Source organism: Stigmatopora argus, chromosome 4 (assembly GCF_051989625.1).
Source record: "Stigmatopora argus isolate UIUO_Sarg chromosome 4, RoL_Sarg_1.0, whole genome shotgun sequence".
Taxonomy (NCBI): Eukaryota; Metazoa; Chordata; class Actinopteri; order Syngnathiformes; family Syngnathidae; genus Stigmatopora; species Stigmatopora argus.
The window spans coordinates 13,340,383-13,355,037 of record NC_135390.1 but is presented as its reverse complement, the minus strand read 5'-3'; the positions used below and the strand labels follow the sequence as shown (position 1 = coordinate 13,355,037).

Below are 14,655 nucleotides of genomic sequence, written 5' to 3'. Positions count from 1 at the left end.
GTTTGTCTTTATCTAACAAAAAATGCAAGTAACAATCCAAGTTAAGAAAATTTATTTACAGGTAAACATTTCAACTTTAGCATACTTAGTTGGCATTACATTAAAGTGTTGATTGGTGTAGCCAGTCTTTTCTCCGGTTTGTCCACCTATAGACGAGACATTTTAGTTAAAGGTTCACAAAACAATTTAACACTTACAATTAATTTTTGTAAAAAAAAACTTGGAAAATAAAATTAAAAAAATAAGCTGGGGAATAAACACTTAGAAAATAAAATTGGAAAAAAAGATGGGGGGAATAAACACTTAGAAAATAAAATTAGAAAAAAAGATGGGGGGAATAAACACAGAAAAAAAAATTAGAAAAAAAGCTGGGGAATAAACACTTAGGAAAAAAAATTAAACTGGGGGTATATACACTTAGCAAATAAAATTAGGAAAAAAATTAAACTGGGGGTACATACACTTAGAAAATAAAATTTGAAGAAAAAAACTGGGGGAATAAACACTTAGAAAATAAAATTTGAAGAAAAAAACTGGGGGTATATACACAAAAAAATAAATAAATAAAAAACGGGGTATAAACACTTAGAAAATAAAATTAGGGAATAAATACTTAGAATTCCTGCTCTAACATTAACTGAGATCCTTCTTACCTTAAAGATTTAGTCAATCAAGAGCTGTGGAAATGAATGGCCAGTGAAAAATCACCATGATGATTTAGGCTTTTATTTAATTTGGATTTTCAGAAGTGCAGAGACACCATATGCTTCAAGTGGGCAACTTGCGAGGAAGATCTCTCAGGCCTACATGCAAAAAAAATAGCAAAAGTTAGAATATATAGAATGGAGATTCAACTTTTTTTTTTGTAGTTTTACCTTGATCTGGCACAGTCTCCTCTTCTATAACCTCAATAGTGCTCTAGGCATGCTAGTAGAGCTGCATCTTGGTGCTAAACAGGGAAAATTTGCACACAAAAAAGCACAAGTTAGCATATATAGAGCCTGGAGATTCAACAGATTGGCGTAGTTTTATCTTGATGCTAAACAGGGAAAACTTGATTTAACCAAGGTATTTGGGGGTTGCCAAACAATTTCAGGATAGAGAAATCTTACAAGGAATTTAATAAACGATGAAGATAAAGAATGAAAATTAGTTAGCGAGTGCCAAGTGCTATTTTTCCTTTTCCAGACTGACGTTAACAGCTAGGACAAGGGTGTCAAACTCGGGTTGGTTTGCGGGTCGCAATAACGTCAACTCGATTTCACGTGGGCTGGACCATTTTTGAAATATTTAGATTTTTTTTTTTTTTTTTTTAAATAAATTGGATTAAAAAAAACTATCAAATGCCCTAAATATTCAGTTTTTATAAATCTAAAAAAAATGTTTGAGCTTTTTTTTTTTCTTCATGAGGGAAAATATCTTATAATTTGTTTTTCATTTCAAAAGGAAACAAAATATTTTTGGGAATATGTTCAATATTAGAGTGGAAAACAGAATTTTTTAAATATATTTATTTTTATATTTTATTGAATGCTTTTTGAACAAAAAACACAAAAAGGAAAAAAATGGATTAAAAAACTACAATTATTGATTTAAAAAGGGGAAAATGAGGAAATATAATATACATGTATAATCTTCATTTGAATTTGATCCTAACAGAAAGTCGGCACTCATGATTTACTTTCTCGGGCCGCACAAAATGACGCGGCGGGCCAGATTTGGCCCCCGGGCCGCCGCTTTGACACCAGTGAGCTAGGAGAAAGTTGGATTAATAGTTTTGTATACGGCGATTAAATATACAGACTGACGTTAACAGCTAGGATAAAGTTGGCTTAACAGTTTTGTATAAGTGATTTTTTTGTAAAAACAGAACAATTACAAATCGGCAATGGTTGTTTAGCACTCACAATGAAAACTATAATTACATCCAACAAACAACAGGAACTAAATCGCGCCTTTGGATGTCATTCTAGAGTGAGCATTTACCCAGCAAACTGTCGGTTGATGACTCGGCGTTGTTTAATTAAATTTAAAGTCTTGCCACACGACTCAATAATGGAGAAAACGGACAACATACTTTCTAAGTCAAATCGTGACGCTAACGCTAAGCGCAAACTTAAATTGTCGACGGTGTGCTAAACCTGGCATTAAACTAAGATATTTGTTGGCGTTTTGGGCTCAATTGATTGCTGAAAAATCTCCCGATAGCTTGATAAAAACGCATTTTGGCCAGTGAATTGCTGTATTCCTTACCTCGTTGCTCGTCGACCGGCAGCGTGGGGAAAAAGCCTTGCAAAAGGAACAGTCACAGCGCATGCGCTTAATTAACTCTGCTACGTCGACAATAGGCGTAACCACGCCCATATTGTAGAATAGTCGTGAGTTTTGTGGTCTTGATGCTAAAAAATAGTACGTATTAGTAAACCAATTTCACCAAATATTGAGTAACATTTGACTGAGTATTTTACATCAACTCTCCATTATTCCAAGCCATCTGACTCCATTAAAAGTTTAAAATTTGACACGCAAAGAATGCTTCAATGTATTGTATACAATAACTCAGTGGTGGACCATCAGGGCCTGCAAGGCCTTCTCTGTTGGTCTAAAATAGTATCTGAAACACAGACTGATGTTTATTATATTTTGTCCATGAATATTTATGATGACCATGTATAGCGAGGCTTTTTTCTTGCAAAAATGACCATGTAGAGTAAGGCTTTTTTTTCTTGCAAAAATGACCATGTATAGTAAGGCTTTTTTCTTGCAAAAATGACCATGTATAGTAAGGCTTTTTCTTGCAAAAATGACCATGTATAGTAAGGCTTTTTCTTGCAAAAATGTCCATGTATAGCAGTGGCGGGCGGTGCATTTTCTGGTAGCGCCTTCAACGTATCAATCCAACCCTCAAAAACTATTTTATGGCTATAAAACCTCTACTGCAGAAAGTCGAGCCTGTCCTGTCATATTTCCGGCATAATCAGTCTTGAAAATGGCTTCAAATAAACACAACAATATATTTGTTTGTGCAGCTAAGTTAGCGCAATGAAAGTGGCGCACACACAATTTTCCCGGCTGTAACAGGCTTGCTAGCTTCGGAGTTGACCGCCCTTTCTTAATGATGTCCATTTTTTTCTGGAAAAGTCCGTCTAGAAAATAGCTTTGTGAACAAATCTGCAACCAAATCTGTCAGCCATTGTGGGTGGAGTTTGCGATCTCTGGCTGCCTCCACATCCGGGCTTTGGCCCACCTACTAGCCAATCATAGTTGGTGAAAGCAATGAAGTATCCCAGCCAGCAAAATGCTAACGCCTATGAAAAATCATTGTGGGGTTGCCAACTCGAAATCTGATTGGTTAAAAGCAACAGTCTTGTTTAATGCAGCAGACCCCGCAGAACTGATTGTGAAGGCTTTGAGGCAGATTTGATCTGGCAACAAATAACGGCTGAAATGTGTTTGGTTAAATGCTTCAATATGAAAACACACATCGAGAAGCAGTGCAACCAGGGGGAAAAGCAATGAAAGGAAGCTAACAGACCATTTTGAATAATAAGTATTGATGGACAAAATATAATATGATTCAGATATTTCTTAGGCCAGCAGAGAAGGCCTTGAAGGCCCTGACGGCACACCACTGACGTCACCACCGTGCTGCCAAGCTCATATTGATAAATGAAATGGTAACCTGACTTTTTTTTCAAAATTGTCCCTTGGTATGAGTATGTAGATGAATGGTTATCTGTTTGATTGAGCTTTGTGATTGGCCAGCAACCAATTCAATACTTGCCTTTACACACCTTGAATAGATTACGTACATATTTCGCAGCAAATGGCTTTAAATGATGTCTGTTGTAACAAATGATTGTCTCTGTTGTATTCTCAATCATTATCATTTACAGTCCAACAACATTATGGCAATGCATTATTTAGATACTGTATTTTTATTTATTTTTTTTAGCTCAAAAGGTCAGGGAAACACTGCTTAAATCACTTAATGACATCCAGATGTAACATTCCCTCGGGCCCTCCAGGAGGGGATATACAAAATATGGATAATAAATTTCTGCGACACACACACGGACATATAAATATATATATTTTTGGATGTTCCCTTAGACGAGGTTGGAAAAATGTAGCTCTGCTCTTAAAATCATTTAATGTCAAACAGCGGTGGAACGATGTTAACAGATATGGCTTCTGAGGGAATTTATCTGGAAACATCCCACTGATTTTGAGTGGCCCTTGTGCGTAGCTTGTGCTTGGAGTTTAAGCCCCCGGCGTCAGAAGGGCAGCGGGGTGCAGGATTTCTGGGAAGGGAACCAGAGCTCCCTGCTAAATAGGGGTTCCCTCTCCCTTCTGGTAAACTCTGCAGTGGTTGAAAGTGGCCAGCACTCCCCTTCTGGAAGTCTTTCATATCCAACATCCCTGGCTGGGATCACGTGTAGGGAAAATGGTAGATCTTTGTCCATTTTATTTTTACTTTCTAATGATATTCTTGGCGAGGGGCCTGCGCTCGTGGATAGCTCGCCGTCTGGAGGGGTCATAGACTGAGGCACGTAGAGTAAGAAGTTAAGCAATGTTTCCTTTTCTGTCGCACTAGTGTGCATAAACACTTAAACGGGTGCATTTAGAGTCATTTTGAAATGGTAGCATAGAAAGATTTGAGCTCCCGTTAAGGAATCTGTCCAAGTAGGAAGCTCCCCAGCCAAAGCCAGCGAGTTAAGGACTTTTATGAGCGAGGCTATACATTCCTGTCTTCGACACAGCCTCCCCTATAACTCATTGGTCCACATGTGTGCTGGGCTTTTTGGCTTTCATGGGGGAAATAAAGAGACATTTCACATGCATAAAATATGGCCCTGCCACACAGCCAGTCACAATCTCTTCACTCTTCTGATGTGCCGAACGCAAGCCAGAGAGATGATTGATTCGTTGTCAATTTGATGGCAACCTCTGAAGGAATTTCCGATCTCGCTAGACTGCTATTTGCATGGGATTTTTTTGTTTGTTCTGCAACGCGGTTACCATACACCATAGCTTAAGTGAAGCAGCTCGCCCGGACCCCCCCCCCCCCCCCCCCCCCGTCCTTTGAGCGAGTAAAATGAACTAGTGTTACATAATAGTCCAACACTATATTTGACCGTTGAGCTTCGGAGCACTTCAACTATGCAATAACTTGTCCCATTTCCTGCCCCCAAGTCATGACTGGGATGGTACACCATGTTCCAAAAAATAAATAAATCACCTGAAATTCAAATTGCTCAGTTTGAAGACCTGCAAATGAAATTGAAATGAAATTCCTTACAAAAACAACACACTTGAGATGGGCAAACTGTGTCTTTTTACACGTCTCATTCATGAAATCGTTTGAGAAAAGGCTTTGGAAAAGGGCATAAAACAAAATAATACAAATGAGATCGCAAACGGCATCAAATCAGGCACGTCATGTGAAATATGAGGGACGAATTGAAATGAATGCCTTTATTGTCATTATACAAGTACAATGGGATTTAAATAGACGACAATGCCTGCAACATTCTCTCAAGCGCTCATTTGCCGGGGGTGCTGAAGCCTATTCCACCTAACTATGGCCTCCAGACGGGGGGCACCCTGAATGGGTAGGCCTGTAATATTCAGATGACTGCATATGGTAAAGACTGGTTTAACTTCACTGCGCTCGTTTCGTGCTTTTGTTGTAAACACGACGCTGCGCACTACTGTAATTAATCAGGCAGCCACTCCTGACGTCAACAGCGCGTCTTGCTTGCGTAAGCTCTCTCCACTCCAATTGATTTGACATCTGGGGCAACCCGTAAAAGTAAATGGAGCGCTTATCACACCTTCTCTAGTTGTGATAAGAAAATAGGCAGACAGTACGTCCGGATGTCCCTGACGGCGTGGTCAACTCAACCTGATTTTGGAGCACAGGTGCCACGACTGAAAGGACTTCTGGACAAATTCGGACCAATCAAGCCATATTGTAATGGCAAAAGTGCTAAAACCGGATCAGACGTCACTTGTAGTTCGTGGCTAACGTGCTGCGCTAATGAGAAAAGGCATAATATACTTAGTTGTGGCGTCTGGCGTTAGTGTGAATTGTTTAATAATAGGTTTTGATGGAAGACATTTTTGTATTTTCTCCATGACAGACTGAAGATGGCGGATTGGACAGACTCAGACCCTTTCATTGAGCCGTGCTCGGTACTTGAGAATTTCCAAATATTTTCCCAAGCTTGAGACAGGAACAGTTAAAGGGCCAATTTGTCTAGGGTGTGTTTAAATACGGGAGACTTTACCACACCTACTAGACTCACAGTGTCACTTGTCATGCATTGGACAGGATGTGAACTCAGGGATAAAAACAGAGCATCTAGCAATTCTTGTTCTTTTCGTTTGGGGCGGGAACTCCCACTTGTAAAATCATTGGAAAATATTCTATAACAAATAGCTATAGGGTGTTTGAGTGCCTAAACACAGTGCAGCTCAACTTTAATGAGCAGTCAACGTCACAAGTGATGATCGTCATTTTCCAGAATGTCAAAGTTGTAAACGCTTATAAAAAAAGATGTTATATGAATGTGAATATCAGTGCCGTATTTAAACAATCTCTCTCTCACGGGCTCGTCAAATAGTAGCTAGAGCAATACAAATAGGCCAATGATTTTATAGCTTCATAATTCACTGTTGTATTTGTCTACATCCTTTATTTCCTAAAAAGATGACCAGTGATTGATGATGCACTTTGGTATTGAAAAAAAATGCATTTAAATGTGTTCCTGCTTATTTCTTTAAGCCTTTTATTTTGCATTTTGTTACCTTCTTCAAAAGTGTAGGAATCTAGGACCTACTTCTAATCATGATTTAAATGCGATTTTAGGGGACATTTAATATTAGTGTAGAGTTTGTGTGAAATAATAGTTTTGTTTTAGTATGTATGTACAGTACACGTAGTTATTTCCTATTTGTTGACATTATGTTCTTTAAGCTTTTTAGAGAATCTTTAACATGTGTCAAAGTGGCGGCCCGGGGCCCAAATCTGGCCCACCGCATCATTTTGTGTGGCCCGGGAAAGTAAATCATGAGTGCCGACTTTCTGTTTTAGGATCAAATTAAAATGAAGAGTATAAATATATATTAAATTTCATGATTTCCCCCTTTTAAATCAATAATTGTAATTTTTTAATATTTTTTTTCTGTGTTTTTAGTTCAAAAATCATTTTGTAAAATCTAAAAAAATATATATAAAAAGCTAAAATAAACATTGTTTTAGATCTATAAAAAACAGAATATTCAGGGCTTTTAATCCAGTTCTTTTAATCCATGTATTAAAAAAAATCTAGATATTATATCTAAAATGGTCCGGCCCACATGAAATCGAGTTGACGTTAACACGGCCCGCGAACCAACCCGAGTCTGCCCCCCTGCTTTAACAGTTATGACCTGGTGTGTCATGATTTACCGTACTTAGTCGAACAGAATAGGGTTCACTGATATTTAGCAATGTTGCCTTGAGTCTTTGTTTAAAAAGCACAAGGTCGCACATGTTGGTGTGTACATAGTGTGACTCATTATTCCACTAAACGACAAAAAAACCTGAACGCCAAATTGGTCTTAATATTTATCAGCCATCTTTGCGCTCTCTCTCTAAGTGTTTAACATTTGAGCTAAATGCAGGTTTTGATTTCCCAGGATACGCAGCTGACGCTTTGGCGTTCTATTTATAGTCGTATGACTTGCTGGCCTAGTCATACAACTATAAAGCGCAGCTGTCTTGGCCGTCACGCCAACGACGTATCTGATTAGTGGACAAAGATGGATGCGGTTGTCAAGGTGATGTGATTATGTTATCGGGATTAGAAGAAAATCTTCCATGGGGACCAAAAAGTCCTGCCATTCTGGAAGGTACTCGCGTTTTAGGGAAAACATTCTGACGTGCGTGCTTAGAGTGCTTAAGAGCATGTTTTTCTGTGTATCTGTTTTATTACATAAAGCGTCACTAAAAGCGAACACCGGTCAATCGCAAAATGAACTTCACTCTCTCATAAACATTTTATAGGTCGAATAATGCGCCTAACTTGGATGTTTTCTTTCTTTATTTTATTTTTGGAATCATGGTTCACTATGCTGGGAATTCGAAAAGAGGATTTTTTTCTGCATTGGCCATCGTCAAACTAAACAATGACTGGGTAATGTCTATGTTTGTGTTGGGATTATCATTAAGGGCTCTTGGCCGCATTGCTGGATTCTATCTGAGAGGAATAAATTCATTTTTAAAGTACAGGCCTTGTAAGAGGACAACTATGTGTTATGTATGTGTTATGTGAGACAGGGAGGGATCTGGAAAAAGGGAAGCTTAAAGGTCAGCATGTTGCCTTTTCGTCATTAAACGCTTACATAAGAAGAAGGACCGTTTCTAGCAAATTGGAACGGCAGCACTGGCATATCATGGGGATGATTGCCAAACAATATTTGATCGTTTTATCGGCAGCCTGTCATCGTTCCAAACACCAACGTCAAACTCCCATGTTTTATAGCATTGCGCATGTTTAGATGATAAACCAAACAGCAACGCATTTTGTCTTGCAAATCATTTCTGCTTATAACAGGTCAACGTCATCCTAAAATAAATAGATATTTTACTCAGGTGGACTTATTTGGTGCCTGTATGTTCAATTAAGAAAAACCAAGGAGAAACTGCTCCAACATGGAAACAGAGTAAAAAATAAGCAACATTATATTAGCTTTAGGAATACATTTTTCTAATTCATTGTTCAGGTGGTATAAAAATTTCAACAAAGTATAGTAATTGACAAATGTGCAAACAGAGTGAGTTGGCCCAGTGAAGTCAATGACTTGACCTGAATGCTCTTGCAGCAGATAAGTGTTGTTTGTGCTTGCGTGGGAGTTTTACAAATGAACAACAACTTCTGATTTACAGTTTTGAGGTTCGGCGTTCGAATTGTGGTTCCATATGAGTTTTTTTTGTTTAGCATGGGCCGGGGGGAAGTTTATTGCTTTTTAAAAATTGTTTACTTTTATTGATTTCAGGGTATATTATCCAATTCTGACTGAAATAATGCAAACCTTGGAGGTGTTTTAGAGAACTTTGGTTCCCAATTCATGGTGTCGTAGGGGGGTCTGGATCCTATCCCAGATAACTACAGGAGACACCCTGAATCGGTGGCCAGCCAATCACAAGGCACAATAAGAAAAAGGACAACCATTCACGCTCACACTCTTACAAAAAGGTAATTTAGAGTTTTCAACCAGCCTACCCTGCATGTAGTGTGCTGGAGTACCCAAAGAAAACCCACACAAGCCCAGGGAGAGCATGCAAACTCAACATCTGGGATAGAACCCTTGACTACAGAACTGTGAGGCCGATGCGCTAACCATCTTTTGTTCACCAATAAAAACTTGTGGAGCGACAAAGCAGCTATGACGTCACTCAGAGGGAGTTTCCACCCAGCACTTTCAATGACCAAAGACGTCAGCCAGTCAGAGAGCCGTATGCTGATGAGGGAGGAGCTTGGAAACACACGAGACCTTCCTTATGAGTCGGTGCGAGGGCACGCAGGGCGGACTTCTCCGCCACCAGCCGAGCCCACCCCACGCTTTCTCCTCCGAACTCCATCCACCAAGAACGGGACACCGTCCGTGGAATATACCACAGGAATCTGTTCAGTTTTTAAAGCTTTTTTTTGGAGGGAACTGTGTGTCTATCGGCATGGAGTGCGGAGATGCCTCGAAGCAGAGCCGGCGTTTCTGCGTCTTGTCTTGGGATCAGGTGCAGCGATTGGATTCCATCCTGGGGGAAGCCGTGCCCATCCACGGTCGGGGAAACTTCCCCACGCTGTCCATGAGACCCCGACAGATTGTTCAGGTAAACCAATGAAAACTTGTTTTGACTTTGCATGTTGTTCACTCGCAGAACTTTCTTAGTCAATTCCCGACTCTTCTTCTTGGCAAATATTTTTACAGTCATTCACACTTGACTCACTGAAGACTTTCATTGCAATTTCAAGCCAAAGGCGACCCTTACAACCCACCCCCACCCCCTTACATTTCCAGTGGTTGACTTCCAGCATTTTTTCCTCCCCTTGTGGCGTCTGCACAGACAGTTGGCTATCTGCAAAGAGTCCAAATTCCACTTATGGTCCATCTCAAGCCTCCAAGTCAGGCAGTAACTTCTTTTCTGACCACGGCCATGATGATCTCAGCGCGTGCGTCGAGCCCTGAGCTCATGCTTGTGGTTATGGAAAGATGAATGCTCCATTGAGTGTTGCAGGAAGCGTGAATGTAGGTTTGAGCCCCCCTGAAGTGGAGACGCGTGCTCTCTTTGGAGTTAGGACAGAGTCCAAAGCTATACAGTCACACCTCTACTTACGAATGCCTCTAGGTACGAATGTTTCAGGTTACAATTTTTTTATATACAAATGAGTGACTCGAGATACGAAAAAGATCCAAGTTACGAAATCCCCCAAAAAGTAAATGCATTTCCTTATCCGTTAGGTTATTTTGAATTCCCCTTATTAAGCGATTAAAAACTACAAATGTATCATGGCACATATTTTCCACACGCACACACAGTGTACAAAGTAAAAGTCTAAAATGTACTACAAAGTGGACGGCTTTCGGCCCTGGAAGAACGAGCTTTGACGCCGTCTGGCGGACAAACACGGGTGTTACATCTAAAACGGCGACGGAGGGAAATATTTCAGCGGCGCTGGGCACATTTTCACATGCTTTATTTATTTTAAGACATTAATAAATCATTTCCTTGGGACACTGACCAATTTGAAAGGGTTTAGTTGGTAGTTGTGTGAGGACCGTGGAACAAATGAGAGAATTTACATATAATGTACACCTCTACTTACAAAATTTTCAAGTTACAAAACAGTCTTGGAACCAATTAAATTTGTAAGTAGAAGTATGACTGTACTTTTTTTATAATGTGGCAACATGAAGACCATTAACGTCAATGATGGAAATTCTATCATAGGAGGAGAACTTCCAAGACTTAATAGTGCGGTAGAAGATTGTTTCATAACATGGACGCAAGCCTTTTATTTTATTTTATGTTTTTATAGAGCTTGTTGCGAGCCAGAATTTTTTAGGCAAGTCCTCGCTGTCACTTTAATCAATCGCCCGTTGCTATATAAGGAAAGACACGCGTCCCTAGTCTCTGCTAGGGTTTCGCCTCCACCGCCTGGCCTTGGAGCCAAATTTGCGGCTCCTGGAGAAGCACTAACCCCAATGTAAATCCAAGCGTCCACATTCCAGCTCTTGACATCAATGCAGGCAGAGTTCACGTTCTCACATGCTGAGTCATTTCAAACAAGTAATGTTGTGCCTTTTAGAACAACTAATCACATTTCTAGGCAAGAGGCAAAACACCTCTTGCCTAGTAATGTCATTTTAGGTCATCGCTTCCCTCAGAAAGATGACATGATGTGGCTCGCCTTGGATCGTAAGCTATTCCTTTCCGTAGATAGTCGAGCGTGTATTAATAGGTCCACATGATGTAACGTCCTTTCAAAAAATGAGCTTCTCCTTTTCATAGGTTGTTAAATGGAGATTTGACACATTCGGTTAGTTGTTCATCGTGATGGACCAATGACACATGCTGTGATAGATATATAAATATCTGTCATTCCAGCAGCTCTTTTTGAACCATTATCCAAGTCACTAGGGGAGGAAATGGCTAAGCCTTAATGACCCACATTTTGACACGTGGAGCCACAATGATCATCGATAGCACAGATGTCAAAGTGGCGGCCCGGGGGCCAAACCTCACCCGCCGCATCATTTTGTGCGGCCCGAGAAAGTAAATCACGAGTGCCGACTTTCTGTTTTAGGATCAAATTAAGATTATAGATGTAATTATATTTCCTGATTTTTTTCCCTTTGAATTAAAATGGCAAAACAATTGCAATTTTTGATGCAGTTCTTTTAATCCGATTAAAAACAACAACAACTAAATATATCTAAAATGGTCCGGCCCACATGAAATCGAGTTGACGTTAATTCAGCTCGCGACCAACCCTTAGTTTGACACCCTTGATCTATAGCAGGGGTGGCCAAGTCCGGTCCTCAAGAGCCCCTATCCAGTCTGTTTTCCATATCTCCCCCCTCTACCACACCTGAATCAAATGATCAACTCATCGGCAAGCTGTCCAGAAGCTTGATACCGATCCAGATTATTTGATTCAGGTGTGTTGGTGGAGGGAGATATGGGAAACAGACCGGATCGGGGCTCTCGAGGACCGGACTTGCCTACCCCTGATCTATCGCTAACATTGTGCAAGGAGCTCCCAAATGTCTACATGTCAATGGTCCCTCGGTTACATTCAGACCGAATCCTATGTTGATGAAATGGACTTTGAGGGCAAGAGTATTGATTTGGACTACGGCAAGCCATTGACGTCACTGTACAGTATATCTAACGCAAATTTCCCGTAGGTGGTACGGGCCCGGCTGGAGGAGAAGGGGGTGTGCGTCAAAGACGTCCGGCTCAACGGTTCGGCTGCCAGCCACGTACTCCACCAGGACACGGGGCTGGGCTACAAGGACCTGGATCTGATCTTCGGGGTGTCGCTGAAGGACGACCAAGCGTTCCGTCTGGTCAAGGATGTGGTGTTGGACTGCCTCTTTGACTTCCTGCCACCCGGAGTCTCCAAGGAGCGCATCACGGCGCTGACCCTAAAAGAGGTCTACGTGCAGAAACTGGTGAAAGTCTGCAACGACACGGACCGCTGGAGCCTCATCTCGTTATCCAACAACACGGGCAAGAACGTGGAGCTAAAATTCGTGGACTCTCTCAGACGGCAGTTTGAGTTCAGCGTGGACTCCTTCCAGATTTGCCTCGACTCTCTGCTCTTGTTCGACCGCTGCTCCGAGACGCCCATGTCGGAGAGCTTTCACCCCACGGTGGTCGGCGAGAGCGTGTACGGCGACTTCGGGGAGGCCATGGACCACTTGTGTCAGAGGACGATAGCCACCAGAAGTCCGGAAGAGATCCGAGGGGGCGGCTTGTTGAAGTACTGCCACCTGCTCGTACGGGGCTTCCGAGCGGCCTCCGAGTCGGACATGAAGCAGATGCAGCGCTACATGTGCTCGCGCTTCTTCATCGACTTCTCGGACATTGGCGAGCAGCAGCGCAAACTGGAGGCTTACCTCCAAAACCACTTTGCCGGCATGGAGCACAAACGCTACGAGTGCCTGATGACGCTGTATGAGGTGGTGAACGAGAGCACCGTGTGTCTGATGGGTCACGAGAGGCGCCAGACGCTCAGCCTCATCTCGATGCTGGCGCTGAAGGTGCTGGCCGAGCAGAATGCCATCCCTACGGTGACTAACGTCACGTGCTACTACCAGCCGGCGCCCTACGTCCGGGACATTAACTTCAGCAATTACTACATCGCGCACGTGCAGGCGCCGCGCGTGTTGCCGTGCGCCGCTTCCTACCAGACGTGGCTGCCTTGTAGCTGAGGCCCGTGTGGCCAAAGATGGATTCCTTTCGTATCATTTTACAGAAAGAGGACAACAACAACAACAACAACAAAAAAACGAGTTTGCCAAATGTGACCCAATTAAACAAAAACGAAAAAAAAGAATCCTGTTCTGCTGTACATGCGATTGAGCCGACACACGACATCCGTCCGATTGCCGGTCATTTTTTTTTTCAAACGATGTAGCGATAACGTCTTCAAGAAAACGCTCTTTCGGAGAGAAACATCAAAGCTTTTGTTATTTTCATACTCTGGCTTTTAACTTTTGTAAAATACTGGACCAAAGATGTATTTTTGCTCCGGAAGGGAATTGTTTTGGTTTTGGATTCCAAGTGCCTAAAATGACCTGTGAAATGTTCTTGAGATGTCTGTAACATAAGAACTGTGCATTCAGGGGTTTTTTTTCCTTCTCTAGAATTCTCTGTCTGTCCTAAAGAAGCAGAAGCATTCATTTTTTTGTGAGATTAAAACAAGGAGAAGTCATTTTTGGTGGTGTGGTTATTTTGGTTTTCATCGGGGCCAGACAGCGGATCGCAATTTTAAATAGTAATTGGCTTTACTTTGAAAGATCCGTCCCCCAAAAGTGGCACTGTCACCGTGGGCTCTTATGGGTTAAAATCATTCGTTCGACACTCACGTTTCCTGGAATATCGTGTGGGTTGGATGGGAGTGTAACAGGTGCTATTTAGATGCATACCATGAGTGCTTGTTTAGCGTCAACATGAAGGAGTCTGCTTTCCAGTTAACAACTCCACTGCAAAGCATCTAGACTTTTGACTGCATTTGTAAAAGTGGAGGTAAGGATCCCTTACGATTTTAGAATGTGAACCATAAGGGGTCTTTTTTTTTAAAGATACAATGCCTTCTCTCTTCTGATTACTAAAGCGTGTTTTTTTAACAAAGGTGGGCCTGTTCTCTTACCCATAATACAACTGGAAAGCCAACTCTGTTTGCTTGACTGACACCACATACGAGTCATGGTCCACAATCTTGATAGTGAGGGTGGAGAAGGTGGTTGTGACCACATATTTAGCACTTTCTGTTTAAGAAAAACTCTATTTGACAGGTCTCAAATGGAAAAATGGCAAATAGAATTAGCTTTTCAAGTTTTGCCTTGCAGTCATTCCTTATCAATTCACAGCAGCAG

At 41.4% G+C, this 14,655-nt stretch overlaps 1 protein-coding gene and 1 long non-coding RNA gene across 2 annotated transcripts; one reads left to right on the top strand and one right to left on the bottom strand.

The window, feature by feature from the left end:
- Positions 1-35: 35 nt before the first annotated feature.
- Positions 36-2,759, bottom strand: LOC144073291 (uncharacterized). The gene is made up of 4 exons (XR_013300045.1): positions 2,254-2,759; positions 876-949; positions 654-803; positions 36-146 (listed from the first exon to the last, which is right to left on the bottom strand). It is a non-coding gene; the product is annotated as an uncharacterized LOC144073291 (long non-coding RNA).
- Positions 2,760-9,570: 6,811 nt separating this feature from the next.
- tent5ba (terminal nucleotidyltransferase 5ba) lies at positions 9,571-13,991 on the top strand. The gene is made up of 2 exons (XM_077599685.1): positions 9,571-9,880; positions 12,460-13,991. The coding sequence occupies exons 1-2, from the start codon at positions 9,725-9,727 to the stop codon at positions 13,486-13,488; spliced, it is 1,185 nt and encodes a 394-aa protein (XP_077455811.1). The 5' UTR covers positions 9,571-9,724; the 3' UTR covers positions 13,489-13,991.
- The last annotated feature ends 664 nt before the right edge of the window (positions 13,992-14,655 follow it).

What these genes read in the sequence shown, in the direction of transcription:
- tent5ba (XM_077599685.1), top strand. Translation starts at nt 9,725, where the DNA reads ATGGAGTGCGGAGATGCCTCGAAGCAGAGCCGGCGTTTCTGCGTCTTG. An exon ending in GACCCCGACAGATTGTTCAG is followed by an intron (nt 9,881 to 12,459) that starts GTAAACCAATGA and finishes AATTTCCCGTAG; the next exon opens with GTGGTACGGGCCCGGCTGGA.